Here is a 26,427-nt window from a genome sequence, read left to right as displayed (position 1 = left end):
AGCACTGGTTCTTGCAGCCGCAATACTTTACATTTACTTGATACAATGTTTACTATTTTACTTACATTGAGCTTCAGCTCTGGTTCCTCTTGGCCATAAATTCCTTGATTCCGTCCAATACGCCCTCCGGTGTCGGTGACTCTGCGCATACATCAGGCTCAAAGCCAAATGATAGCAGATGGTCTCTTGTCGTAGGTCCAATAGTCGCAATAAAAGTCTTTCCGTCCCGCTTGTATCCCTTGTATACCTTGTTCGTCTCAGCATCAAGAATTCCCATAACCCTAAGCATGCTGTCGCATCCAGTAGGTGAGAACACCACAATCCAGCGGACAGGATCATCGCGCGTCTCACCAAGCACCCGTCGCAGATCAACAGGGAAGCTCTCCATGACGCCCGTTCCGTAAACAACCGTCTCTGTAACTCGAATGCGCTCTGTGTCAGGCAATGCGCCGTCCTGTAGGGTCTTGGGGATGATGTCGCGGCGGGTCTCTCCGACTAGGAAGAGCAGTGGCGGCAGAGTAGGACGGCCTTGGTCGCGGTACCATTCGAAGTAGTGAGCGAGGATGTAAGGGGCCAGAGCGGCGCCGTTGCCCGTGTGGCTGCCGAAGACTTGTAGAGGAGGATCCTGGGGTACGGCGGCAAGGGCGCGGGTTGTGGCAGGACCAACGCTGTATACGGGGACGTTTTGGAGGTGAGGCCATGATGTTGTGTCTGAGGGATCAGCGGTATCTTCTGTCGCATTGGACATCATGTTAGTCTTCGTTGCTATGATGAGATGATATTGGATGTCATGACGTACCGTTCTTTCCGTCTTCGACAAGCTTTACGAAAGCCTCGACTGCTCGCTGCGACGTGAAAATCAAGCCGCCGTACTCATGATGTTTCTCATTGCCAATGCGACGCTCACGAAGCAGTGCCGCAACTTCCTTCATACCCTCGCCATGGAACTGATGCAACAGCACAGGAACGAATTGAGGCGCAAAACCCGTTCCATCAACACTAGACTCTGAGAAAAGGTCTTCATATGAATCACCAGGACTCGATCTCGTCTTGAGCAGAAGGACGGGTATTTTGGAGTCTCCCCCCGCGGCCGGATCGGTGGATGTCATGATGGAATCGGACTTTGTACGGTTTGTGCTCAGTGTGTATGTATGTGTTGACATAAACTTGGCGACCCTGTTGACGAGGTACTTAGAGGGAGGAGGTTTGGTGGGAGCTTTCAATGGAAGAGAAAGGAAAGATCATGAGGTAGAAGATCAGCGACTTTCGGAGACCCGGAAGGTGAGGGGCTCATGGGAAAAGTGGGCGAGAGCTTTATCGATAAAGAACGGCAGTCGAAGCATCCCTCATAACAGCACATCACTCACTTTCTTGTGCATACCAGCAAATGAGCCTTCATGATCAGGAGCGTCAAAGTATTATTATGTTACAAGGTTCAACAGTCAGAAACTCTACTGAGCACTTATGTGTGGCCAATGATCATTCATTCACGGGTATCTTGGCGTCACATTTGGAGTTTGACGGCATGATGAGGTGCTCTATGAGCTTCGTGGCATCCCAAATGTCTGAAGTGCATTCTTCTATAATAAAAAGGTATTCATGGATTGATACAACATATAAACTAAAGAATCCCAATCTACCGTACGTGAATCCACCCGCTTTTGACTCCGTGTCTCCCTATCACTATACAATCTACGCATAAGAATTACCCATGTCGTGTTCCTGTTATAAGCTGTTAGCAAGACTGGGACATCGATGTTGATTCGGGGGAAACTCACCTTGATATACTCCGGTCCCTTTTCTTGGTATTCCTCTCTCGAGATCTTTGCCGTCTTCCAAGCAGGTGTTCCAACCCAGCCCGCGGCACCCTTCCAAGCATCCAGTAGGGCATCTTCCGCACGACGCACATTCAATGGTGAATCGGCAGGAAGAAGAGCGCGGAGACCGTCGCGAATGCGGTCGTCAAAGTTCTTGAACAGCGTGTTTCCACCAGTCAAGAATACATCACGAAGGAAATCATCGCGGTTGGGAATGTTGCCCAATCGTTGGTTGAGAATATCACCAGCAATCTCGACAATTCCCGACTGGTCCACACCGGCAATCGAGGGGCGGAAAACAACTTCGGGGACACGAATGCGCTCAACGTTGAGGTGGATCTGGTTGAGCTCAGCCTGTGAAGAGGGATCAAAGGGTCGGGGACCTCGCGCGAAGGCGTGCAGTAGAGATTTGGACCAGTCAGACTGAGCTTCGTGAGTATTCTCGTAATCGAAGTCAGGATCATAGCGCAATAGGTCTTGCTCTAGAGACTTGAGTGTTGAGTTAAGATCTTCCTCCTCATGCTCATCATCACTGTTGTCGCCCACGGCAATCTGGCGATAAACACCCCAGTCGTCATCATCTGCACCGAAATTATCGTCGTCACCACCACGGCGTCGCTTCTTGGTTGGGTTGTCCGAGGCCAAGTTGGCGATGCTCTTCATGCGGATCTGCGAAGCAAGGGATTTTCGGTTGCCTAGATCCTGCTTTAGGCGCTCACGCTCTTTCATCTTTTGTAGTGTCTCGGCTCTTCGCTGGCGCTTCTCCTCAAGCCAGTTCTCGAGGTCATTCTCTCTTCGCTCGGTGTCGGCACGTTCTTCCTCGACAACGCGTGCCTTTTCGGCCTCCTTCTCGGCCTTTGCGCGCGCTCGAGCTTCATGGTTTGATTTAAGCAAACGTTGCTGACGCTTCTGTTTTATCTGGGCGTCATCAAGCTGATCATCAGGGATGTCGAGGAGATCAAAATTGGGCTGCTCTTGTTCCTCCTCGGGGTCACCGCCAACATCCTTTGTTCGAGCCTTCCTGACGGCCTTTTCTAGATCCTTGATGATCTTCTCCAGCTGGTTCTCGTCCTTAATGTCGTTGCTGTCGAGTTGGCGTCTGAGTTCCTTCTTCGTCACATCCGTAATGTTCCTTTGAAGGTTCTTGTAGTACTCCAGATCCTGCTCCTTTTTCATGAGCTTCTCCAGGCGCATCTTGGCCGCTTGTTGTTGCAGCCTTCGCCCACTCTCCTTCTTGCGCTCTGCAATTTTAGCCAGCTCTTCCTCAGTCTTCTGCTCAACCACAACTTCTGTGTATGGGTATTGCACAACGATATCTCGATCCTCCAGGTCCTTCCACTCAAGGTAGCTGGCGAGTTCTTCGTCGTAACTCTGGGATACGTAGCCATGATCGCGGAGCATGTGCTCGGCTTGCGACACGTTAGTCTTGCCAGTGAAGGCAGGGTATTTGAGTCGAAGTAGCTTGAGAAGATACTCGGCATTGTGATAACCTCCCCAGTTCAGTCGCGTGGCTTGGCCGAGTAGGGCCTTGTTGTTATACACAGGGATAACGTGTGTTGATGTGTAAGATGAAGAGACCACGAGACCAGTCTTGCCCTTGTTGTGTCTATATGAAAAGAGGGAATCGATTCCGTAAGCCAGAGAAGGCGCACCGTAACATTCGAAGATAATCTCAGTCATGGCTAAAAAGTTAGTCCAGGCTTTCGCAAGTATAGCATTTCACCCACATTTCCTTGAGTATGGCAAATTGGCAACAGCCTCTGTCATGACAATAGGAACTTCGATAGCGCCATCCGCATCGTTCATGCCCAGCTTTAGAAAGATGTAGTCCAACACATGTTCCATCACATCCCAGTTGCTGACAATTCCTGTTCCGGCTTCGAAGGCGCTTCTGATATGGCCGCGCGCGGTTGTGTCGGCGTAACAGTCGGATCCAGCAAAAGAGAAAGTCTTGCCCAATTTTCGATCGCGGTACTTAGCCATGATGGGGGGTATGCTGAATCTCGGCTTCGACTCGAACGACCAGCCGGCGCGTACGGTTGAAGATCCTGTGGAATAGCTGTTAATTCATGGTTGTCGCAAGCCCCTTGCGCTCGAGCTCACCATTGTCAATAACGATAGCTGAGCTTTCGGTTTGCTTCAGTGCGCGTTCTCTTCCATCCGTTGATGGCTCTATAAAGTTCTCGAAGCGCGTCTCCTTGACAGGAAAGATCTTGGCGGGAGGGTATGTCTTCACTTCGGGCGCCTTGATGGCGGGTTGGTCGACGGCCGAGGGAGCCATGGTTGCGTTGGAGGATGGTAAGATGTAGATTAAGTGCAAAGGCCAGAAATCATGGTAGGAGAAAAAAGAAAAGACAGTTCAGATCGGCGCCTGGCTCTGTTGGCCAATTGTCGTCGGCGCAAGTGATTGGGCTTAGCTGTTGAAAGGTTGAGAATGTACTGTACGAGGCTACAAGGCTGATCGAAGGCCGTCACATACAACAACAGGGATCCACTTTGGCGCAATAATACAGTACAGGGAGTAACCCATATGTGAAGCATTCAACTGTCACCAAGAGATTCCCAGATATTTCGATGAGCCCTTCGAATTTAGTTGCGATATGGATCAGAGACAGTCTTTCTATATGAAAGCTCCGTCATAACAGCACATAAAGGGACTTCAATGATATGGTTCAAAATAAATTCATTCAGGGTTGCCGTCCAAGTCTCTATGTATGAGATACCACCAAGTCATCAATTCATGTAAAATCATGCGCGCAGTACAAATGTAACTAAGCTTCAATCACAAGCATTCTTACAAGTGCTTAGCTGGGAGGCTTCAAGTTGTCCGTAGCTATCGGCAAATATCAGCATCGCTATATAAAACCATCGAATCCGAAGCTTACCTTCCAAGTGGAATAAGACATTTGATTGGTAGTTCTTGAACATCTGGGCAACTAGCTCGACGTTCATGTTCTGGATGTTGATGTCCTGGGGCGGTTTATGAGTTTACTATCAAGCATAAGAAGACGGATTGACATACTTGAAGACTTTTGTTCATCACAACAACGGCTTCGTTAAGCTTCTCCTGCGTATTGTTAGTGTCTTTAATGACATGCTTCACGTCAGTTAGACATACCACGTTGGTAATGATACGTGAGAGCAGGAGGTTCTGCTGGTGCTCGTGAGGGCTCTCCTACAGGCAAGTTAGATCGGGTACTATAAGTATTCGACAGTTTCTCATATTCTCCCTACCATTTCAGCTGCTTGATAAGGTTCCTTCGTGATAATATGGTGAATATGACAACCTGTAGTGGAGTCCTGTGTTTACTTTATGCCCACTTGGGCCATGAAGCATTCCCCAGCTACAGTATCAGGAACGCGGTGAATCGCGGCAGAATTCACTCCAACGCGATAAGCTCATAGCTTGTGACACCAGGCGCAGTGCTCTGGACTATTGACCATTCTATCCCTAAGCAAAAGTCGCAAAGCAATCAAAACCACAAATCCAAATACGGCGAATTTCTCTCTACCCGCCAGATAATACACAAAACAAAAACGATGGCCGCTCCAACTGAGGCGCAGATCGCCCATCAACAGCTTATAGAAAAGCTCGACATCCACTCCATCCACAAGAACTTCCGTAGCCCATCATGGAAGCCAAACCAGCGCCGAAACAAGAATTTGAAGGCCATCGTCGGTGATGCCTCGCGAAGAGAAGCTTCAGCTCTAGGCACACCAATGGATGCGAGCGGTATCGCCACCCCTGCCGACAACGATGGACTATCAACTAGCGGTACCAGCACGCCTGCCACAGAGAGCGGCAAGGAGCCCCCAAATCTGGCGCAAGCATCGCGAAGTCTGTCCAAGCTTGTACTCGAGAAGAGTCTCAAGCCGGGTGGCCCTTCAGCGCCCACTGCTACATACACGAACATCGAGTCTGCGCCATCACTTGCGCATAACAAGCACTACTGTGACGTGACGGGTTTACCTGCACCGTATATGGATCCCAAGACACGGCTACGCTACCACAACAAGGAGGTGTTTGGTTTGATTAGAACACTACCTCAAAGCGCTACCGAGCAGATTCTCGAGGCTCGTGGTGCTCACACGGTCCTCAAATGAGCGTGGATTTTAAGCAGGATATACCCATTTGATGAGATGATGAAAACTATAAAATTCAGGAAGCAGGCGAGATAGCTTCACCTTCAACTTTGTTACGGAGTTACCAGGCACATGCAAGTTATACAAAAGATACCACTCAAAAGAATGGAAGTGTTCGACCAACAAAGTCAAGCCCCAACTATGCACCCGAAGCCTTTCAGCTAAGGGATGGCAATTGACGCTCCGGCTTAATCGTGATCATGCGTAAGCTTTGTTCTCTGCCTAAGTTCGACAGACTACCGAGAACGTATGGAGGAGAAACGTATCTCAGTTGCCAGGGCGAAGAACGCCGCCGGCCGTCGCGGCAGGGACAGATGCGATCTGTCGAGATATGTGTATAGCAAGCTGTTTGATAGACTGAACCAAACATGAATATTATGTCCTCAACGCGTTGTGCCACTTGGCAAGTATCGGACGATAGAACGTTGCTAAACGGTGTCTTAACTCAGTTCAGCACTCATATTGGAATGCTTAAGAGTCAGAACCGTTGATCCTAAGTCGTTGACCAACTCAAAAGTGTGATGAAGAAAGATGCAAGTCTCTCAAAGTCGGTACCGCAGCAAAATTTCAAGTCAACCCACGTCCACCCACTTTGGTCCAGAGCAGCCAATGAGGCACGCGACAGCTCTCAACATCACCTAAGCCCTCTTTGGTACAGCCCTGTCAATCGCCGTTTACACCATGTAAACCCCTGGAACGTGTCCTGTATCCTCCAAGGGAGCTGGTGACGAAAAAAGGCAACATTCATTCGAGTACTTTGGCCTCTCTTGTTTCTCCCTGCAAGCCTTATCTATACCAATTGAACTCCGCCAGTTTACGCTCTTACCATCGACAATCCGAAATACAGCACGTCTGTTCGAATAACGATTCTATCTATACACCTACCAAACCGCCAAGATGTCGATGTGGTTGACGGATACCCAAAGTATGCTTAGCTTACCCCTGCAGTTGAGCTGCGATACGTCCATGATGAAGCTATAATTCGATGGATATAATGGACGATATACACAGAAGCTGACTGTTCTCGATAGAAATTGGAGTTGTCTTTTGCTCCGGCGGTATGTTTGGACTTGCGCATCGCTTGCTCTTTGGGCATGGCGCATCATGCACTTGAGAAACTGACGGCTTCGTAGGAGGCTTCTTCCTGATAGGAGGTGTCATGCTCTTCTTTGATCGATCCATGTTAGTATCTGCCTCTACAGTCTCCCATGCTTGCGATTTTATACTAACTTGCTTTCCAGGCTTGCTATGGGAAACGTATGACGACCTCTGCTCCTTTCATCCCACCGAACCGACGATTGCTAACACGACTCGATCGAATAGATCCTTTTCCTCATCGGCTTGACGATCATCATCGGACCTCAAAAGACGCTTCTCTTCTTCGCGCGCAAACAGAAAGCAAAGGGTACGGCGGCGTTCTTCCTAGGCTTGATCCTTATCTTCATGAAATGGACCTTCATCGGGTTCCTTGTGGAAGCATACGGCATAGTTATTCTGTTTGGAGACTTCTTAGGGACCATCGCCGGCTTCGCGCGAGGCTTGCCTGTCGTAGGACCGTACATTGGCATGGTCGTCGACAGAATAGGCCTTGGAAGACGAAACGCCGAGCTCCCTGTCTAGATGGTCGGAACATAGAGTTCCAAGAGACCTGATAGTCGGAGCTGTTCGAACGAGAGAGGCTACATCACGTGTACAAGAGTCAACCGCTACAACTTCTGGTAAGACTTGGGCGAAGTTTAGAGGCCTAGTGGCTTTGGAATAGGCGTTAATGACATGAAGATTACCACGACATTTGGATGGACAAAAACATTGTACCTCATGGGACGAGAACGGCGTATAATGAGTATAGTCAGCTGTAATGAAAAGTCGAGTCGGATGACATTCAAGATTGTGTTTTTCTCAAGTGTGACATAGGAGATGGGTCTGGAGAGCACTCGGATTGCCTATATGCAGAATCGTGTAGAAACAAACTCTGTTGACCGATTTCTGGTCAAGAAAATGTCTTCCTCGAGGTACATACACCCACACTCAAGCTCAAAGCCCAAGTCCAATGTTCTAAAAACAGAGGCGCTCCTCTTAGCATAAGCTCGTTACAGCTGCGTTGACTAATCCGTTCTACGGATAAACAGTGTTTTTCATGACGCTTCTCACAGATAATTCCGCCCAAAATTCCTTTGCCTTGTCTTGCCTTACACACACCGAATATCTAGTAACCGGACTTGATGAGGTAGTCGGCAAGACCCTCGACGGTGGAGGAGGCGTTACCAGCGACCTGGGCCTCGCCGTGGTGGCCGACGACGATGGCCTGGGTGGTCTTTGCGATAGCGACACCGAGACGGCCCTGTTGTTGCGTTAGTGGCATGTGACGAGGGGGGAAGATCGTAAAATGGGATATCGTACGGATCGGGCGTAGATGCTTCGGTCCTCAGCTCGGGCCATAACATATCGTTCACCAGCAATGTAGAGACCTTCAGCGAAAGCCTTGTCCTTGGCGGCCGAGTTACCGCTAACGATATCGGAGATGGCCTTCATCTCCTCGGGCTTGAGCTGTAGTGGGGTCGCAAGAGTCAGCCATGGATGTCCATCTATTCAGTCATTGAACGCAGGGGTTGTCCGTCGCTTCGGCGAGGTTTGTGTCGGTGAGAAGAGGGTTATTCTTATGTACCTGGAGATCGGGAGAAGCAGCCCAGGCGCTGTCGCCAGCAACGCTGATAATGGCACCCTTGTCGATGTGACCGCTGCCGACGAGGCTGTTGTGAGAAGAATTGTCAGCATTCGCTCGGTATTCGCGCCGACGGAGAGGGACCACGGCTGGTGTTTATTCGTGGTTGCGGGATATTGGAAGTATGTACCTTGAATCGATGTATGCTATATCGGTATCATGTCAGTTTTCTTGTTCATCGAGCTTCAACTTGGAGTTTGAGGAAAAGAGTGATTTGGAGGCGGTGATGAGGAACATGACCGAGACGGTTCATGGAGGGGCGAGGAGGGGTAGGGGAAAATGAGTGACATGATAGCAGTAATTTGGATGAGACAGAGTTAGTACTGACCTTGCCACGACATGATGAATGTGATGTGATGTGAGTGAGGGTATAGAAGTGAGTTTGTTAGGACAAAGGTTGCAAAAGTTTAGAGGTGAGGTAAGGTTAGGTTAGGTCAGGTTAAAGGTAGGTGAGGTTTGTTTTGGCGGGGGAGGTTATCAACTGGTGATTCTTTTGGAGCTTTGCCCCTCCAGGCGCCGCTTCAGTCCCTCCCAGGCCCCGCCAAAATTTGCTGTCAAGCTCCAGTGCTGTCCAATGAGTATTGGATACTTGAGTCGGTGACGGTTCGCTAGTAGTGGAACCTTGTACACTATACTTCAAGCCCAACGGTTCTTGGATATGTCGGTCGGCATGATCAACGGTTCCCCATGTCACGCATTTTTTCTTCTTGTGCTGTTGTCGCTGCATTTCGGTATTACTTGCTTGGTGACGATTATTGCAGATATGCAATGCATAATTCGCTGACGTATCGGGTTGCAGATTGAGGCTCAACTGAGCTTCTGCTTAACCTATACCTAGAAGCAATGAATAAGCTTCTACTTCAACGTCACTTGGATGATTCTGACGTGGTTGACCAGCTCACTCGACTGGCGTTAGAGCTACGGGATGTTCAGGCGGCCCGCTTTAGGAACGGCAATATCCGCCAAGAATCTTTAACGAATGGTTGACCGCATGTTGAGATTCAAGTGGTGATAGCGTCTTGTTCGCTTCAGTCAGAACCGAGGTCTCCTGGGAAACAAACATCCATCATGACTCAGGTCTCTCCAAACTTGATTCCACAATTCAAATTGGACGATAGTCATCTGTAGTTTGAACAAACGAGTGGGCGTACCTTGCTTGAGTGATCAATACCCTCCATGCGTTGTCATGAGCTGGCGTTGTTAGTGTGTGTTAGTTCAAGGAGCTCATACCCTGATCTCCAGATCATCGACTTTCGATTTCGATATCATCTCGATTGTGATATTTTTAACTGCATATAAACTAACTGAGATGAATCGGGCACCTGAAACTACTATGTAGACTCTTCGCTTAGTCCAACAACGGAATGTCCATATCCAAAACACAATTAGACCCTTATCACACGTTTACCCAATTTTACACAACAGTTCCTGCATGCACTCGCTCGACTTAGTATCTGAACAAATCTCGCCTTGAACACAAGTGGGGATTGGGGTCTTAATATGTAACTATACTCAACGGAACTAAGCTGCGTTTGTAGCAGGTGAACATACATAGTAAACAGTCACTGACGGTGGAATGTTGTATCTCTAACGGATATACATTGCATACTCACCGGATATATAACATATAGTCAACACAACTATACTATAGTCGTCAATGTGGAAGATGAACGTGCCTACTCCTCTTAAGTATACACGCCCTCCCGCGGACACCATGATGGTCAAGTCGTGTGTTCTAGCATTAGCATGAGAACCCGTCTCCAGTCAGAGGATTTTAGGTTCTCACAATGTATCCGATAGAAGCTATGTCAATATCGAAAGAGAAGACAGCGTCCTCTAGTCAAGTACAGGCCCAGAATTGGTTAATTATTGACAGCCGCACTTTGCTTTTGCTTGACCAGTTGACTGGAGGCTGAACGGGTCCGCAGCAAAAGCCCTCGGGAGATATTCAAGCCATGAATACCACATTGATCCCTGACGTTTCAAGTCTTAAGATCGTTATTAAGAGCAATAGGCTATAGCATTGCCGATAACTTCGGGGGGCTCGGGTGTTGCCCAGAGTGAGGCGGCATTCGGGACTCTCCTGTGTAAAGCCTAGTGCCCGTTTTAGTCTTCATATCGTGAATGTGACTCTGACTCTGAAATGGGATGTTGAAGTGGACATGAGGAACACACGCGGATGCAACGAGGGAGAGAGAAGGGGAGCCTTCTTCCAAGGCTGCATATTAACTTTGTCTAGGGTATGTGAGCTCAGTTGCTTTTTTGGCCCGTGCTGTTGGTGCTGTAAAATGGAAATTGGCAATCTGAGACGAAGTTGACGAATACCCTTGTCATGATGTGAAACGACGAGTTGAATGGATGAAGAGCCCCTGAGGTTTTTTTTTTATGGTTGAGTTAAAGAAATTCGCTCTCCCTGCAGTGGGATCCCCCGACTGGTATAAGCATCCGTAGGTACGGTGTGATTATTCGTTATTTGATAGTAGAGCAAGTGATCTGATTAGACCGTAACAGTATCCGTATATCCCGGATATCCCCCATTAGGCGAATGATCCCGGGTCCAGCTCGGCAACAGTCCAGCCCTAAATTGAATGGTCAGTGAGTTGAGTTCGGTGTAGACGAGCTGAAGCTTAGGTGCTTGGCTTGGTTTGGAAGTGAGATGAAGAAGGATAGGACTCAGACGACTTCAAGTTCCGTGCTCGTCAGCTGAGAGTTTCTAGAAGATCGACCCGACGCCACTGAAATCTTTTTGTCACTTGTGGCTTTGGTCTTCCGTTCCTGATTTGGACTCGTGCATGCGTTGGGTTGATTGCTTGCTGCTTGTCTGCAGACGTCTGAACTTCTAAAGTGCGGGTGTTTCATACAAGGCTGTGACAGACCGGGTGGGTACGTTTGACGCGCTGTTCCTCTAATTTCAAAGAGACCAGCCACTGGAGACACAACACATGCCCTGTAGGCCCTGTAGGAGGAGGACCTACTGCATTTAACATCATCATGCAATGCAGCCGAGTGCAAGTGTTACTGTACTCGTAAAGGAATACGGCGCAGTAAATGAGATCAATTACACAGCACGACAGCGAGTGAGACCCTGTACCCAGTGTTGTCATGTCGGTTGGAAGCAAGGTTACAACGTCTTGTAGAGAGTGTCATCGTGTGAATTTAGACGATGAACTGAGGCAGGGATGGTCCAGTCAGTCATGGATTTATAACAGCTGACCATGATTCAAGACGAAGGATCATTTACATGAATCGGGGGGCTCATGTTGATATTGTCAGAAAGAGAGAGACGAGACAAAGAGAAACCTGGATAGACCACAGTACAACTGCCAAGCTGGGTTGCAAGTCCGTGGGTGTATCCGTACATACAGTAGGGCATCTTCGGGATCAGCGCTGACCGTTACCCATCGAGAGACATCCTGGTAACCGCGATAGATTGCCGCGGTGGCCGATTTAGAATGAGACATAGAATGAACGGCTTCTGTTCTATTGATAGGAACTCGGACTAATATTGCGGGTGATTGCGGCGGCGGCTCGTTTCTAAAGAAGCGCCACAAGCAGTGGAACATTGACTGCCTCCCACTCATATTAACTGTTTGGCTTCTATAAGCATTGATCGAATTTAAATAAACCTTTCAGGTACAGAGTCGATTGGATAGGTCAGGTTGGATCACTGACACACGACGCATACAATACTCCACTAATCGACATTCTCTAGACAGGGGACCCCCCTAGTAAGCGGTCGTTTCGCCCTTGCTTTGGGCTGCTGATTGCTCGCTCATCGATGGGGATGATTCAGGGATCCATTTGTTGTTAAAGATTTCTAATGTACTGCTGCCGCCAGACTCTGGTCCTTGTCCCATCAACCTCAAACATGCGACCAATGCCAGTGCATCTTTAGCCTGTTTCCCAAGACCATGGTCTAGGTCCTGAAATGAGCTCTCTCCTTCAGTCTGGAGTATAGTCCTTTGGCTGGCTCTCTGCTTGCTTAACTCACTCGCCAATCCGGGGATCGGCTTTTCAACATGGAAATTGCCTCTTGCGCTTACAGCATCCCATCCTTGCAACTGCATCGTCATCTTGGCTCCGTTTCCCTGCTTGTTACCGGCCGTTTGTCCGCATTCGTCTCGATTCTCATCAACGGCTTCATACTATAGGCTCCTCATGAAAGGCGGGGTGGTCCCTGTGAGACGAGGGTTCGCCTCTTGTTCAAAGCATGCCCAGCATGCTTAGCCTACTGTAAAGTACATAGAGTAGTACCCGGGCATCCTATGCATCACAGTCCAGGCTTCTTTTAAAGAGGATCCTGGTCCCTGAATTGCGATAATACTTGCTCTTTGGTGAACCATCTTCTGTGTCAGACCCTGTTCGATACAGGGGACCATCTGTCAAAACAAAGACGTCTTCTTCATGCTCATGCTCTTTCTCTTAAGCCAAGCAAAGATCTCCCCCGCGCTCCTCTGTCTTCTCTGGATCTGATACACTCATTCCTTCAACTCTGAATCAATCTATTCTCAACAGTCGGTCCATTTCTCTTAGCCTCCATAGAGGGACACCCCCTTCGCATCACATCACTTCAGATCGCATAATCGAAGACGGGGACGCATTGCTTCAGTTATGGCTAATGCTACAAATCTCTCGAGGGCCGCTACTGTGTCAGCGGCCTCCGCTTCCCATCGACGCATACAGCCACGCAGAGGAAGCTTCACCGCCGACCGGTCAGATACCAAGTCACTCTTTAACCATTCCTTCGACAACAAGCGTGTTTCCAGAGACGACCTTGCTCTCATTCTAAAAAGCTCAAAGTCGAGCACAAACGTAACAGCGTTTCATATCCCGATCCATGGCCGACCTCCATCTCCCGAACTCAGTCCGCGTACCTCATCACAGCCGAGAACGACTCTGGTGCGAACTTCAACCCCGGATTCTATGGGAGATTCTGGAGAAGTTGGAGTAATTGCTGTCGGTATGGCCATAGGAAGTCCAACGCAGATGGGAGATTTCACACCGGCGCCCTGGAACCCACGGAACAGAGCTATGAGTGCTGCTGTTGACACACAAGAACCCGAGCCTCAGTCTACGCAAGAACCTGTTGAGGAGAAGCCTCGTAAATGGGGCATCTTCCGATCAAAGTCAAAACGATCAACCAGACCGGAAAAGCCTCAGCGATCTTTGACAGATAGCAACGCTTCCAGCGTATCATTAGCTTCGTCTGCCATCCCATCAGAAGACCCAAGCTCACGAAGAGCACCAAAACACAAACCTATCGTCCTTCGAGCTCACACTGAGCCAAGACTAACTATATCCGAACCACTGGAACTAGCTGGAGAATCACCGCTGTCCGTTCAAACACCAAGCGAGACCGTCACTTCACCGTCCAAAGCTGGAAAGGAGAAGGCTACTACCCCGATCAAGGCATCAAAGGAGCCCGGATCTGGAGGGATGGCTCGCAAGATGACACTGAGAGGCCTTCGGGGAGACTCGAAGAAGAAGAGAGCGGAAAGGACACCTGTGCCACCATCTTCACCTCCACCGATGCCTGCGATTCCTCGCGCACTCCTCGACGTCGAGATCCCTAGCATTAAGATGGACCGATATAGTGTTATGTTCAACAGCGTATTGCAGCCTCAGCAGCAGGGTTCTTCGTCCTCCCTCCTTGCTCGACGACAAGCGAACCTTGATAATCTCAAGACAGTCAAGGATGCCATCGCCGAAAACAGAGGTGGATATCAACGTACCAGGAGAGCAACATCGCCACAGCCATCGCCTAGTTTCGAGCCCAACGCAGATACTTCGAAGCCACTACCTTCACCTCGCTTCCGTGCCAACACAAATCCCGTTCCTTACGACTCTCCTAGCTTCGTGTCAACACCGGAGATCTTGACCCACGAAGCCAAGGCTCAGATCGTTCAGCTCCCACCCTCATCAGCATCACCACACGAAAAGTTTGCCCAGCAAGCAACCCACTACCAGCCTGTTCTGGTTTCCAAGTTCAATAGGCGTCCCAGTGGTGCGGCACCAGAAAGGATTAGTCTCATCCCCAAGATACACCCTTCGCCGCCGAGGGCAACCATGTCACCTGAGAAGTTCTCTAAGCAGAACTCTCCTTACACTCCTGGTTCTGGAGCCCTGCCAGCGTCTCCCGAACATACAGACGATGAAAAGGACATCGGTGTTGCCAAGAGACGGAACCACTCTCCTTCGCACATGGCCTCACCCCCAGCTTCTGTCACATCCTCCAAAGCCGAGACTTCGAGACGGTTCTCTCCTACTTCATCCCTGGCCTCACCAAAGAAGCAAGCTTCTGAGGCCGACGCCCAGGAGGCTCTACGAAATGCTGTTGAGGTCTCTATTGCTCGTCAGATCAGCGTTTCTCAGCAGCAGCGTAAGATGCTGCATCCCCTGAAGAGCAACCCTAGCATAAGGCACAGACGCAACGGTAGCCCTGGTAGCTCTGGGCCAAGCTATATTGCTATCGAGAAAGACGAGCGCCTCTCTGAGACCAAATCATCTACCCCTGTCTTGGTGAACCCACGAGAGCTATCCTACTCCCCTGATGCTTATCAGATGAACCGCAAGAGCGAGATGGTTATCCTCGAGGAATCTTAATATTGTTTCATTATTGAAACTTTACCGTCATTATCTCACACCTTTATTTTTCTTTACTTTCCTTTACAGACATTACACAATACCCATTTGAATAATGCTTTGCGCTGGTAGCAATTGTCACAGCGGTCTCAACTGGTTTGGACCGCTCTGTACATACTGCCGATACAACAACAGCCTCCTTCGACTATCGACTATTTCATTTGTATAAAAACGTTAAGACGGCTATGCTTGGACATCATGTATTATGTATTACAGCAAGGCGCCAGAGAAGCATTGGATGGGAAGACGGGACACCAAATTGGCCCTCAAAGCATGTTGGCTGGAGTTTTTCTTAGTGACAAAATAAAGGCGCTTTCTCCTTGATTTGTATTTTTCTTTATTTAGTTTGGACTGGGCGACAAAGTGAGCAGTTTCACTTCCGTCCAATTTCTGGACTCTGTATATATCAAAAGACAACATTTCCATCTTGTTTAACTTGAACCGCCGATCGTAGTGCACGTGATAAGATTCCTCTACTTTCCTTCCCCTATCCTCGATAAGTCTAAGCTGCTGTGAAGACATGGCTCTGCGAATGAATGGTGGGAGAAATAAACGATTGGAAGTATCTGCGCCGCACGAATAACGTAACCAATTTCACTATCGACATTCCTTATATGCAGAAAAGAAGCCAGGTCCAACGCCGGGAAAAACGAAATGATTCATTACATCAAAACACAGCATGAGTTCTGCTTCTTGGCTTGCTCTAGATAACGGGGTTAGTTACGGTCCGATAAGAGAGGGGATGCGGGATAAGCAGTGGCGTACGGTAAAACATCTTGCTTTGGGCGCTCAGGCCGTCACTCTTGGCCACCAGATCGTCGATCTTCTCTCCACGCTGTAGCACGCTCTCAATGGTCTTGTGGAGAACAATCTTGGTCTCGTCGAGTTCCTTCTGGATCTTGAGGATGCTGTCGGCCTGCTGGGGGTCTTGGTACTTGGTGAGGTACTCCTTCAGCTCGGGCATGGTGAGGGTGGGTGTGCCGGTTGCCCAGCTGGAGCGGGGGTTCTTGGAGAGGAACTCGTCGACGACCTTGCTGAGAAGCTGGTGAGCCACGAGGGCAGGGTACTGGTGATCGGAGATGATGATGCCGCAGACACCCTCAGTACGGCCGTAGGCGTGGAAAGTGTAGTCTATAGAATGCGCATGTGAGATTTGTGACGCCTGGAAGGGTTCGGATCGTGTATACCTTGCTCCTCGACATCCTGTCGTTGTCCGGGACGGGTGCGCTCGGCGACGGTCTTTGCGAATAGGGTCATGAACTCGCCATAGCTGTTTGAGTTTGCGAGTCAGTACTTGTGAGCCGATCCAGGTACAGGAAGTGGCTGGGGCGATATGAGATAAACTGACTTGTTACGGGTGAATCGCGAGTAGCTGCTGAGTTCTTTCTCAGCGACAATCTCGTGAGCCGGCTGGCTCTCGTTACGGAGGACCTGGTCGCAGCAGCTTGGTTAGCCCAACTGGACAGAGCGTTTCGATCGGTCGGTGAGGGGCACGGGAATAGCGTACGCCGATGTAATGCAGCTTCATGGTTACTGTAGAGGGGAATGCGATTTCAGGTAGGTTACGGTGCGCAATAGGGCGACTTCAGTAGCGGAAGAGTGAGGTCTGAGGATGTCGGAGAAAGGAAACTCTCGGTCTGGGGTTGGTTGATTGCTGTAGACCTTCGTCACCGTAAGTACTAAATGCATAAGACTTGACTTGACTTGACTTTAGGGGCGTCACATGTTCCCCACGTCTCGACAGTTCCTAGGGAAGTTTAGTGCTTGTAGGTACTCACTGGCGTCTGGGCGGGGGCTTGTTTAGTGGGGTACTATTCTGGCCACTTACTGAAGCACGGTATGACTCTTTGAAAGAACGACAAATCCACCATCATGAACCAATCCTCGACAAGCAACTTTGGACAAGGTTGAAGACAAAAGGACCTGACTGCCACCTCAAGTACAGGCAGCAGAATATCGACCCTATTACACCAGAACACAGCACAACACAGGCTGTAATTCAACAAGTCTACCATCAGGCAACAAGATAAAATCGATTACATCATGGCATCTGAACAACTGAGCGCTGCAGAAGCGCGGTGGCGGGAGCAGTTTGCGGCCATGCAAGAGGCTATCGCCAAACTGAAAATCCCCCAAGAGAACGGAAAGGCTGAAGATGACCTTAACCTTGACGAGGACGAATTTGGCGGCTACTCAAGTGGAAATAGCGGCCAAGATGTCTGGGACTTTATCTCCGATGACGACCAGGAAGCTTTGAGCAGTGACTTCGCTGATGGAGAAGCTCCCGATGGATCAGGTCCGGCGGAATACGGCGCTGAATGGTTCGCGATTAAGTGCTCGGCCATTGCAGCGAAGAATGATCTCTCGGCTGATGTATTCGAGAGCCAGATCATGAGCGTTCTCAACTCTGGCCGTTCTGATGATGAGCTGCAGATCCAGCTGACCGACTTGGTTGGGTTTGATGATCTCGATTTCATTATTGAGATCCTTGGACACAGGAATGAGATCGTTTCCGCTGTCAACGAACAGGGCCAAGGAAGCTCCAGCGGACCTCGACTCCTAACTAAAGCTCAAAGAGAGGAGAATTTACGTCGACAAGACCAAGCTCACAAGTCTTCAACGCTTGCACCGGCCCATTCGAAAGAACCTCAGTATCCTCACGTTTACAAAGCCTACAGCGCTGGCAACACACTGAGCTATGCCGGAAAGAAGTATGGTCTCCCAGTTGGAAGCGAGCGGTTATCGTTCGACAAATATGAGGAGTACTTCATTCCTGCTGGCAAAAAGGGTGCCCTGGGTCCCGGACAGCGACTCGTTCCTATTAGCGAGTTGAACGGACTATGCCGAAATACTTTCAAGGGCTACAAAACGCTCAACCGAATGCAGAGTCTTGTTTATCCCGTTGCTCACAAGACCGCCGAGAATATGCTGATCTGTGCCCCCACTGGTGCTGGTAAAACAGACGCCGCTATGCTTACCATTCTCCAAACTATTGCTCAAAATGTTGAGCCCAACCCCTTCGAAAATCCGACAGCCACCGAGTTTGCAGTCAACGCTGATGATTTCAAGATCGTTTATGTTGCTCCCATGAAAGCTCTTGCTGCCGAAGTCACAGAAAAGCTGGGCAAGCGTCTAGCTTGGCTTGGTATCAAATGTCGAGAGTATACTGGAGATATGCAACTTACGAAGTCCGAGATCATCCAGACTCAAATCATTGTGACGACCCCTGAGAAATGGGACGTTGTTACTCGAAAGGGTACCGGAGATACAGAGCTTGTTCAGAAGGTCCGACTTCTCATTATTGATGAAGTCCATATGCTTCATGACGAAAGAGGTGCCGTGCTGGAATCTCTCGTGGCTCGAACGGAGCGACAGGTTGAGAGTACACAGTCTCTCATTCGAATTGTCGGTCTCAGTGCTACATTGCCCAACTACGTTGATGTCGCCGATTTCTTGAAAGTTAACAAATATGCTGGCTTGTTCTACTTTGATGCATCATTCCGTCCTGTTCCTCTTGAGCAACACTTTATTGGAGTCAAGGGAAAGGCAGGTACTAAACAATCCAAAGAGAACCTCGACCAAGTTGCATTCGACAAGGTCAAGGAAATGCTTGAGCGTGATCACCAAATCATGGTGTTTGTTCATTCTCGAAGAGATACGCAGCTCACGGCACGCATGTTGCATCAGAAAGCTATCGACGCCATGTGTGCAGATCTGCTCGATCCCACTTATCATCCTGGGTTTGAGCAGGCCTCCCGCGACATTAAGCAATCCAAGTCGAAGGAGATCCGCGAATTATTGTCCAAGGGCATTGGTGTCCACCATGCCGGTATGGCCAGGTCTGACAGAAACCTGATGGAAAGACTCTTTGGAGAAGGTGTTTTGAAAGTTCTTTGCTGTACCGCCACCCTAGCTTGGGGTGTCAACTTGCCCGCTGCTGCAGTTGTTATCAAAGGAACCCAAGTGTACAGCGCTCAGGATGGTAAGTTTGTTGACCTGGGTATCCTAGACGTGCTTCAGATCTTCGGTCGTGCTGGCCGTCCTCAGTTCGAGGATACCGGTATTGGTATGATTTGCACAACCCACGACAAGCTCACCCATTACCTTACCGCTATTACGGAGCAGCAGCCGATTGAGTCCAAGTTCTCTACCAAGCTGGTGGATAATCTGAACGCCGAAATTGCTCTGGGTACTGTCACTTCCATCCCTGATGCCGTTCAGTGGATTGGATACTCTTACCTCTTTGTGCGCATGCAGAGAAGCCCCATGTCTTATGGTATTGAATGGGCAGAAATCCGAGATGACCCGAACCTGGTTCAAAGACGTCGACAGCTTGCAATCCAAGCCGCCAAGACTCTGCAGCAATGCCAGATGATCATTTACAACGAGAGGACAGATGAACTTCGAAGCAAGGATATTGGACGAATCGCCAGTCAATATTACATCCTCCATACAAGTATTCAGGTGTTCAACGCTATGATGCAGCCTCAGGCTACTGAAGCAGACATCCTGAAGATGATCAGTATGAGTGGAGAGTTTGACAACATCCAATCTAGAGATAGTGAAGAGAAGGAGTTGACCCATCTGCGACGGGAAATCATTCCTTGCGATGTTGACGGTGGTATCGACACACCTCAAGCCAAGACAAACATTCTACTTCAATCCTACATCTCCAAAGCTCAGCCAGAAGACTTCGCCCTTTCCAACGACATGAACTACGTCGCTCAGCAGTCTGGACGTATTTGTCGAGCGCTCTTTATGCTGGCCCTAAACCGCCGATGGGGTCACCAATGCCTCGTACTACTGACTCTTGCAAAGTCTATCGAGAAGCGCATCTGGCCTTATCAGCACCCTCTCCATCAATTCGACCTTGCAAAATCTGTTCTTAACCAGCTCGATACCAAGGAGAATCTGACTATTGAAACAATGAAGGACATGGAGCCTGCAGAGATCGGAGGTCTAATCCACAACCAGGGTGCCGGCAAAAATATTGCAAAGATCCTTAACAACTTCCCTACCGTTCATGTCGAGGCTGAGATTGCACCTCTCAACCGAGACGTTTTACGCATTAAGCTTTTTGTTATTCCTGACTTCCGATGGCACGACCAGATTCATGGAACTTCCGAGTCGTTCTACATCTGGGTTGAGAATTCTGAAACATCCGAGATATATCATCATGAGTTCTTCATCCTTAACAGGAGAAAGTTACACGATGATCATGAGCTCAACTTTACAATTCCTCTTTCAGATCCTCTCCCTAGTCAGATTTACGTCCGAGCCGTTTCGGATAGGTGGCTAGGCGCAGAAACTGTTACTCCAGTTTCTTTCCAGCATCTCATTCGCCCTGATACAGAAAGTGTCTATACTGAACTCCTGAACCTGCAGCCATTGCCTATCTCTGCTCTAAAGAACCCAGCATTAGAGGAACTTTACGCCAAGCGCTTCGATTTCTTTAACCCAATGCAGACCCAGATCTTCCATACTCTTTACCACACTCCTGCCAACGTGCTCCTTGGATCACCTACTGGTAGTGGAAAGACAGTGGCTGCTGAGCTTGCTATGTGGTGGGCGTTCCGGGAGAGACCCAAGTCAAAGGTTGTCTACATTGCGCCCATGAAAGCGCTCGTCCGTGAGCGTGTTAAGGATTGGGGCGTGCGGTTGGCACGACCTTTAGGTCTCAAGCTGGTCGAGTTGACTGGTGACAACACACCTGATACCAGAACTATCCAGGATGCTGATATCATCATCACGACCCCTGAGAAATGGGACGGTATCTCTCGTTCTTGGCAGACAAGAGGATACGTTCGACAGGTCAGTCTTGTCATCATTGACGAGATCCACCTTTTGGCCGGCGACCGTGGTCCTATTCTTGAGATCATTGTATCCCGTATGAACTACATCGCTTCTTCCACCAAGAATGCAGTTCGACTCCTGGGCATGTCAACAGCCTGTGCTAACGCGACTGATCTTGGAAACTGGTTGGGTGTTAAGGAGGGCCTTTTCAACTTCAAGCACTCGGTTCGTCCTGTTCCGCTTGAGTTGTATATTGATGGCTTCCCTGAAGTCAGGGGTTTCTGTCCTTTGATGCAATCGATGAACCGACCTACCTTCCTGGCTGTCAAGAATCACAGTCCTGATAAGCCTGTTATTGTTTTCGTGCCTTCACGACGACAGACTCGTTTGACCGCTAAGGATCTTATCAACTTTTGTGGTATGGAGGATAACCCTCGACGTTTCCTTCACATGGATGAGGATGACCTACAACTCAACCTCGCTCGTGTCAAGGACGATGCACTGAAGGAAGCTATCAACTTTGGTATTGGTCTTCATCATGCCGGTCTAGTCGAGTCAGATAGGCAGCTTGCTGAAGAGCTCTTCTTGAACAACAAGATCCAGATCCTAGTCGCCACCAGTACCCTTGCTTGGGGTGTTAACTTACCTGCCCACTTGGTTGTCGTCAAGGGCACTCAGTTCTTCGACGCCAAGATTGAGGCGTACAAGGACATGGATTTGACCGATGTCCTGCAGATGCTGGGAAGAGCTGGTCGTCCTCAGTTCGACAACTCAGGAGTTGCTCGCATCTTCACCAAGGACTCCAAGAAGGACTTCTATAAGCACTTCCTTCATACAGGCTTCCCTGTCGAATCTTCTCTGCATACTGTCTTGGACAACCATTTGGGTGCCGAAATCTCTGCTGAGACCATCGTTACCAAGCAGGATGCCCTCGACTATCTGACATGGACATTCTTCTTCCGACGTCTGCACAAGAACCCATCGTACTATGGTCTAGAGATCTCAGCTGAAGACCACAATAGCATCGCGGCACAGCAGCTTGCGAATGACTACATGATAGAGATGGTCAACAAGTCATTGAACGAGCTTGCCGACTCCAAGTGTGTCGAGGTCTTCCCCAACGGCGATGTTGATTCCACGCCTCTGGGCAAGATCATGAGTTACTACTACTTGTCGCACAAGACAATCCGCCACCTCGTGAAGCACGCCAAGGCCCAAGCCTCGTTCCTCGATGCTCTATCTTGGATGTCTCGTGCTACTGAGTACGATGAGCTTCCTGTGCGCCACAACGAAGATCTCATCAACAATACACTGTCTGATAATCTGCCATTTCCTGGCCACGCCTTTGGACTTCCCATGTGGGATCCTCACGTGAAGGCGTTCCTGCTGCTCCAGGCGCACATGTCTCAAATTGAGCTTCCCATCACTGATTATGTTGGTGATCAAACCAGTGTGCTCGACCAAGCTATTCGTATTGTTCAAGCTTCTATCGATGTTCTCACGGAGTTGGGATACCTGTCGAGTTGCTTGCAGATGATGGCAGTTTTGCAATCTGTGAAGTCGGCTCGTTGGCCCACAGATGCGCCGGTCTCTATTCTTCCTAACGTCGAACCTGACGTTAAGAACGACACACCACTTTCCAAGATCAGCGCCATGACTAAGCCTCAGGCATTACAGCTTGCTAAGAAGCTTGGTGTTCCTGCCAGTCAGCACAATCGTTTCACTCGTGCAGTATCGGTTTTGCCTAACGTGGAGGTTTCCATTGCCGAGGCTAATGCTCTCTCGATTACGATTAACTTGAAGCGACTGAACCAAATCGTGGAACGTGAAGCTCGCATCTATGCCCCCAAGTTCCCCAAGCCTCAGAGCGAGTCTTGGTTTGTTATCGTGGCGGACTTGACGCGTGACGAGGTCACCGCAGTGAAGCGTGTAGGCTGGACGAGCGGCAATCGCAAGCTTGAAGCTGGCAGCAAACCTACGGCCAAGACAACCATCAAGCTTCCCCCAGGCGAGGCTGGACAGGCTCGCAAGTTTGATGTCCTCGTTGTTAGCGATGCCTACCCTGGTCTGGAGTACCGGGTTGAGGGTGTTGACATTCCTGCACCGCCAAGTGTGGACGATGCTGTGCTGTCAAAGAAGGCGGCTACATCTGGGTCAAACTGATCCAATTCATAATGCCTTCAATTATGAGGATTTATAATGGACATTTTTGGTCTAGGTAGGATCGCAGTGGCATACATAGAGTAGAACATAAGCCTCTATATATTCACTGCTTGATTTTATCGATATAAAGGGATCTGTGATGGGTTGTTTTGAACTTCCTCTGTAAATACGCTAGATCCTTCAGGTCCTGATTTAACTTAGTATAGGAACTAAGAATCCTTACCTGTCGCTTCAACGCAAGTCCCCGTTTTATTTCTTGTTTTGATAAGTTTCAACTGCAGGAATCAATGACACCTACATTCACAATCCATGTTCAGTTATCAGCTTTGAATGAGAAAGCTGCCAAGTGTCAACAAAGACCCTGATTTTCGGAACACCATTAGCTTCAGTTGTTGTAGATTTCAGGGTCCTTTAGTATTTTAAGCGTCTCTTTTCTTTTACAAACTAACATCTCAATCACACATGCTCATGAGTTCATGATCATAAGATTACAATTAGTGGACATTGATTCACCTACAGGTATACATCCTGGCCAAAATGTCCAAACTTCGAGTCCTCATATCTGGCGGTGGAATTGCCGGCCCATCCGCTGCTTTCTGGCTCTCTCGTCTAGGCCATTCTTGCACCATAATAGAACGATTCCCCTCATTACGAACTGGAGGCCAACAAATCGACATTCGCGGACAGGGCATTGAGGCAGCAAAGCGTATGGGGATACTAGAAGATATCCGCAAGAACGCAGTTGATGAGCATGGACTCCAATGGGTCGACTCACAAGGAAGACAAAAAGCCCTGCTTGGGAAAAATGAATCGGGGAAAGGGAGGCAGTCTTTCACGAGCGAATTCGAAGTGATGAGAGGGGATTTGTGCAAGATTATCTATGAAGCGACTAAGGATAAAGCCGAGTATCGCTTTGGAACGTCTATTGAGAGCTTTGAGAATGTTGGCGATAAGGTCAACGTCAAGTTCTCTGAGGGGGGTGATGAAAGCTACGATCTTGTCATTGCTGCAGACGGACAGGGCTCAAGACTCAGGAGGGAACTCTTCGCAGATGAACCAGACGCAGTTAAAGTGCGCGATCTGAATCTTAATGGATGCTACTACAATCTTCCAAGAGAAGCAGGCGACAAGAACTTGGCAACAGTGTATAGCGCTCCAGGCCGCCGTGTTATTTCAACGCGTTGGCATTCCGAGGACAGCGGTCAGGCGTATCTTTTCACCATGTCTCATCTCGAAGAATTCAAGGAGGCGATGAGTCAAGGTGTTGATGCGCAGAAGAAGCTGTTTGAGGAGATCTTCAAGGATGCAGGTTGGCAAGCGCCAAGACTGCTCAAAGCGATGAACGAGACGGACGACTTTTACGCACAGTCCGTGGTACAAATCAAGACAAAAACATGGTCTAAGGGACGAGTTGTCTTATTGGGAGACGCAGGCTACGCAGCATCACCCCTATCGGGTGTAGGAACTACACTCGCCATAGTAGGAGCCTGCGTCCTTGGTGGTGAGATTGGGAGACATAGCCACGATATACCCAGAGCGCTAAAGGCGTATGAGGAGACGCTGAGACCGTTTGTTGAAAAGTCTCAGAAACTGCCTTCTTTCGTACCTGGAGTTGCGTATCCGAAGACCGAGCTAGGGATCAAGTTGCAATATTGGATCATTGGACTGATTACGAAGCTTAAGATTGATAAGGCGATACTTGCTATCTTGCCAGAGGATAGAGGGTCATGGAGGATCCCTGAGTATAAAGAGCTAAGGGCCAAGGATGGTTGAGATTCGACTTGATCGCATGAATGCAGTATTACTATCCTCTCAATGTTTAGTATATCGGAAATAATAAATTTAAGAGCTATCCTAAATTTGCATAGAGAACTAAATTATTTCATCCCTTATGGTGGTTTGGTGTTCTACAAATCTTCCTGTCTTGGGCAATCAACATATACGTCCATGGTTATCTCGGATTATCATGCTCTTACAGCTAATGCTTGACATCCACACGAATAGTGCCTACTATAGCGAATTGTCCTCATTAAGGTCTGTTGCGCCGAGCAGTACACCTGCCATCATTGTTACTGTAGGCCCATGCCGAAAAGGATCTAGGAACTTCCTTCTTCATTCCCGCGGCATCGTCAGTTTGGTACAGGTTTAATGTGGTAGGTAGATCGCACAGGTTGTTCAAGATTAAACGCACCTTCCCACACTAAGCTCAGTCCATTGACCTTTTCCATCATCACCGTTTTAAAGGCAGGCAGGTACGCATGACGTTGCCTTGGATACATGATGTAGACGCCGCCTGCCTGGTTGGCGCGTCATGTGTCGTTTTCCCTAACTTTAGGAAAGCGCTGCCATCGTGCTGTAATAGCTGCCAGAGCATCCATTGCATCTATAAGAACGGCGAGTGCCCCGTCCCCTTTGTTTTGTTTTCTTTCCTCTCTACATCCTTACCAACCGCAAACTGGCCTGTCCTCTCATCCATCACCTCAGTTTTAACCTATACCCGATAACTATCAGGACATGAACCTAAGCCCTTCCTCATCCTCTGCTCCCATTCACCCGTTCATATATCCATGTACCTGATAACTGATCAGCAAGCAAGCCTAGGCGCTTCCCCTCCTATCCACTCGCTCATCTTCTTTTACTCGTCAGCTTTAACATGTATCCGACAACTGACTAGGACAGGAACCCAACCCCTTCCACAGACTCTGGCTACGGTGGGATCAACGAACCTTACTGCCCGGACGACCAACTCGCTACGACTTCGACTCCTGGCCAACTGATACAACGCCCAGGGTTGTTGTTGTTGGAGGATGATGATGAGTGAACTCGCCGGGCCTGACCCGAGGCCAAGGCGCGTGCTTGGCATAAGTTGCTCTTCTTCTTCTTCTCGAATCCCCCTTCTCTTCACGTCACTCCTCATTTGCTTTCGTTTTGTTTTCGTTTTGCTTTTTGTCCTGTTCAGCGTCTTGTATCAGCATGTTGTTATGTTTCTTGCTGTCAGCGATTTGCGTTTTGTTTTGCTCGTTTTGCTCTTTCTTGCGTGTTTTGCTCTTTTTTTACTGCGTACGGAGGGTTTTCTTCCTAATATCTTTATGGGCAATGAAGTCGGACTCTATACCTCCCCGTGGTATTGCCTGGGTACTCCTATCT

General features: G+C 49.0%; 10 protein-coding genes across 10 annotated transcripts; 5 read left to right on the top strand and 5 right to left on the bottom strand.

Annotated features, from left to right (window-relative positions):
* Positions 1-73: 73 nt before the first annotated feature.
* Positions 74-1,109, bottom strand: FIESC28_03901 (uncharacterized protein; the record flags this gene model as incomplete). Its single annotated transcript, XM_031158050.1, has 2 exons — positions 74-732; positions 800-1,109. 2 exons carry the CDS (start codon positions 1,107-1,109, stop codon positions 74-76), a joined length of 969 nt encoding a protein of 322 aa, XP_031017909.1.
* Positions 1,110-1,692: 583 nt separating this feature from the next.
* FIESC28_03900 (uncharacterized protein) lies at positions 1,693-4,098 on the bottom strand (the record flags this gene model as incomplete). Its single annotated transcript, XM_031158049.1, has 4 exons — positions 1,693-1,722; positions 1,779-3,499; positions 3,545-3,865; positions 3,921-4,098. 4 exons carry the CDS (start codon positions 4,096-4,098, stop codon positions 1,693-1,695), a joined length of 2,250 nt encoding a protein of 749 aa, XP_031017908.1.
* A 523-nt stretch (positions 4,099-4,621) lies between these two features.
* FIESC28_03899 (uncharacterized protein) lies at positions 4,622-5,054 on the bottom strand (the record flags this gene model as incomplete). Its single annotated transcript, XM_031158048.1, has 5 exons — positions 4,622-4,650; positions 4,703-4,787; positions 4,840-4,884; positions 4,936-4,992; positions 5,052-5,054. 5 exons carry the CDS (start codon positions 5,052-5,054, stop codon positions 4,622-4,624), a joined length of 219 nt encoding a protein of 72 aa, XP_031017907.1.
* A 303-nt stretch (positions 5,055-5,357) lies between these two features.
* FIESC28_03898 (uncharacterized protein) lies at positions 5,358-5,921 on the top strand (the record flags this gene model as incomplete). Its single annotated transcript, XM_031158047.1, has 1 exon — positions 5,358-5,921. One exon carries the CDS (start codon positions 5,358-5,360, stop codon positions 5,919-5,921), a length of 564 nt encoding a protein of 187 aa, XP_031017906.1.
* A 936-nt stretch (positions 5,922-6,857) lies between these two features.
* Positions 6,858-7,580, top strand: FIESC28_03897 (uncharacterized protein; the record flags this gene model as incomplete). The annotated part of the gene is made up of 5 exons (XM_031158046.1): positions 6,858-6,885; positions 6,992-7,018; positions 7,094-7,142; positions 7,202-7,217; positions 7,284-7,580. The coding sequence occupies 5 exons, from the start codon at positions 6,858-6,860 to the stop codon at positions 7,578-7,580; spliced, it is 417 nt and encodes a 138-aa protein (XP_031017905.1).
* Positions 7,581-8,166: 586 nt separating this feature from the next.
* FIESC28_03896 (uncharacterized protein) lies at positions 8,167-9,023 on the bottom strand (the record flags this gene model as incomplete). The annotated part of the gene is made up of 5 exons (XM_031158045.1): positions 8,167-8,301; positions 8,361-8,507; positions 8,626-8,710; positions 8,813-8,828; positions 9,011-9,023. 5 exons carry the CDS (start codon positions 9,021-9,023, stop codon positions 8,167-8,169), a joined length of 396 nt encoding a protein of 131 aa, XP_031017904.1.
* A 4,270-nt stretch (positions 9,024-13,293) lies between these two features.
* FIESC28_03895 (uncharacterized protein) lies at positions 13,294-15,285 on the top strand (the record flags this gene model as incomplete). The annotated part of the gene is made up of 1 exon (XM_031158044.1): positions 13,294-15,285. One exon carries the CDS (start codon positions 13,294-13,296, stop codon positions 15,283-15,285), a length of 1,992 nt encoding a protein of 663 aa, XP_031017903.1.
* Positions 15,286-15,986: 701 nt separating this feature from the next.
* FIESC28_03894 (uncharacterized protein) lies at positions 15,987-16,852 on the bottom strand (the record flags this gene model as incomplete). Its single annotated transcript, XM_031158043.1, has 5 exons — positions 15,987-16,027; positions 16,090-16,455; positions 16,512-16,594; positions 16,673-16,755; positions 16,832-16,852. 5 exons carry the CDS (start codon positions 16,850-16,852, stop codon positions 15,987-15,989), a joined length of 594 nt encoding a protein of 197 aa, XP_031017902.1.
* Positions 16,853-17,367: 515 nt separating this feature from the next.
* On the top strand, positions 17,368-23,280 carry FIESC28_03893 (uncharacterized protein; the record flags this gene model as incomplete). Its single annotated transcript, XM_031158042.1, has 1 exon — positions 17,368-23,280. The coding sequence occupies one exon, from the start codon at positions 17,368-17,370 to the stop codon at positions 23,278-23,280; it is 5,913 nt and encodes a 1,970-aa protein (XP_031017901.1).
* Positions 23,281-23,817: 537 nt separating this feature from the next.
* FIESC28_03892 (uncharacterized protein) lies at positions 23,818-25,053 on the top strand (the record flags this gene model as incomplete). Its single annotated transcript, XM_031158041.1, has 1 exon — positions 23,818-25,053. The coding sequence occupies one exon, from the start codon at positions 23,818-23,820 to the stop codon at positions 25,051-25,053; it is 1,236 nt and encodes a 411-aa protein (XP_031017900.1).
* Between the last annotated feature and the right edge of the window lie 1,374 nt (positions 25,054-26,427).

This window comes from Fusarium coffeatum (genome assembly GCF_003316985.1).
Source record: "Fusarium coffeatum strain FIESC_28 chromosome Unknown BRIP53273_contig_81, whole genome shotgun sequence".
NCBI lineage: Eukaryota > Fungi > Ascomycota > Sordariomycetes > Hypocreales > Nectriaceae > Fusarium > Fusarium coffeatum.
This window is presented reverse-complemented; position numbering and strand designations above follow the sequence as displayed.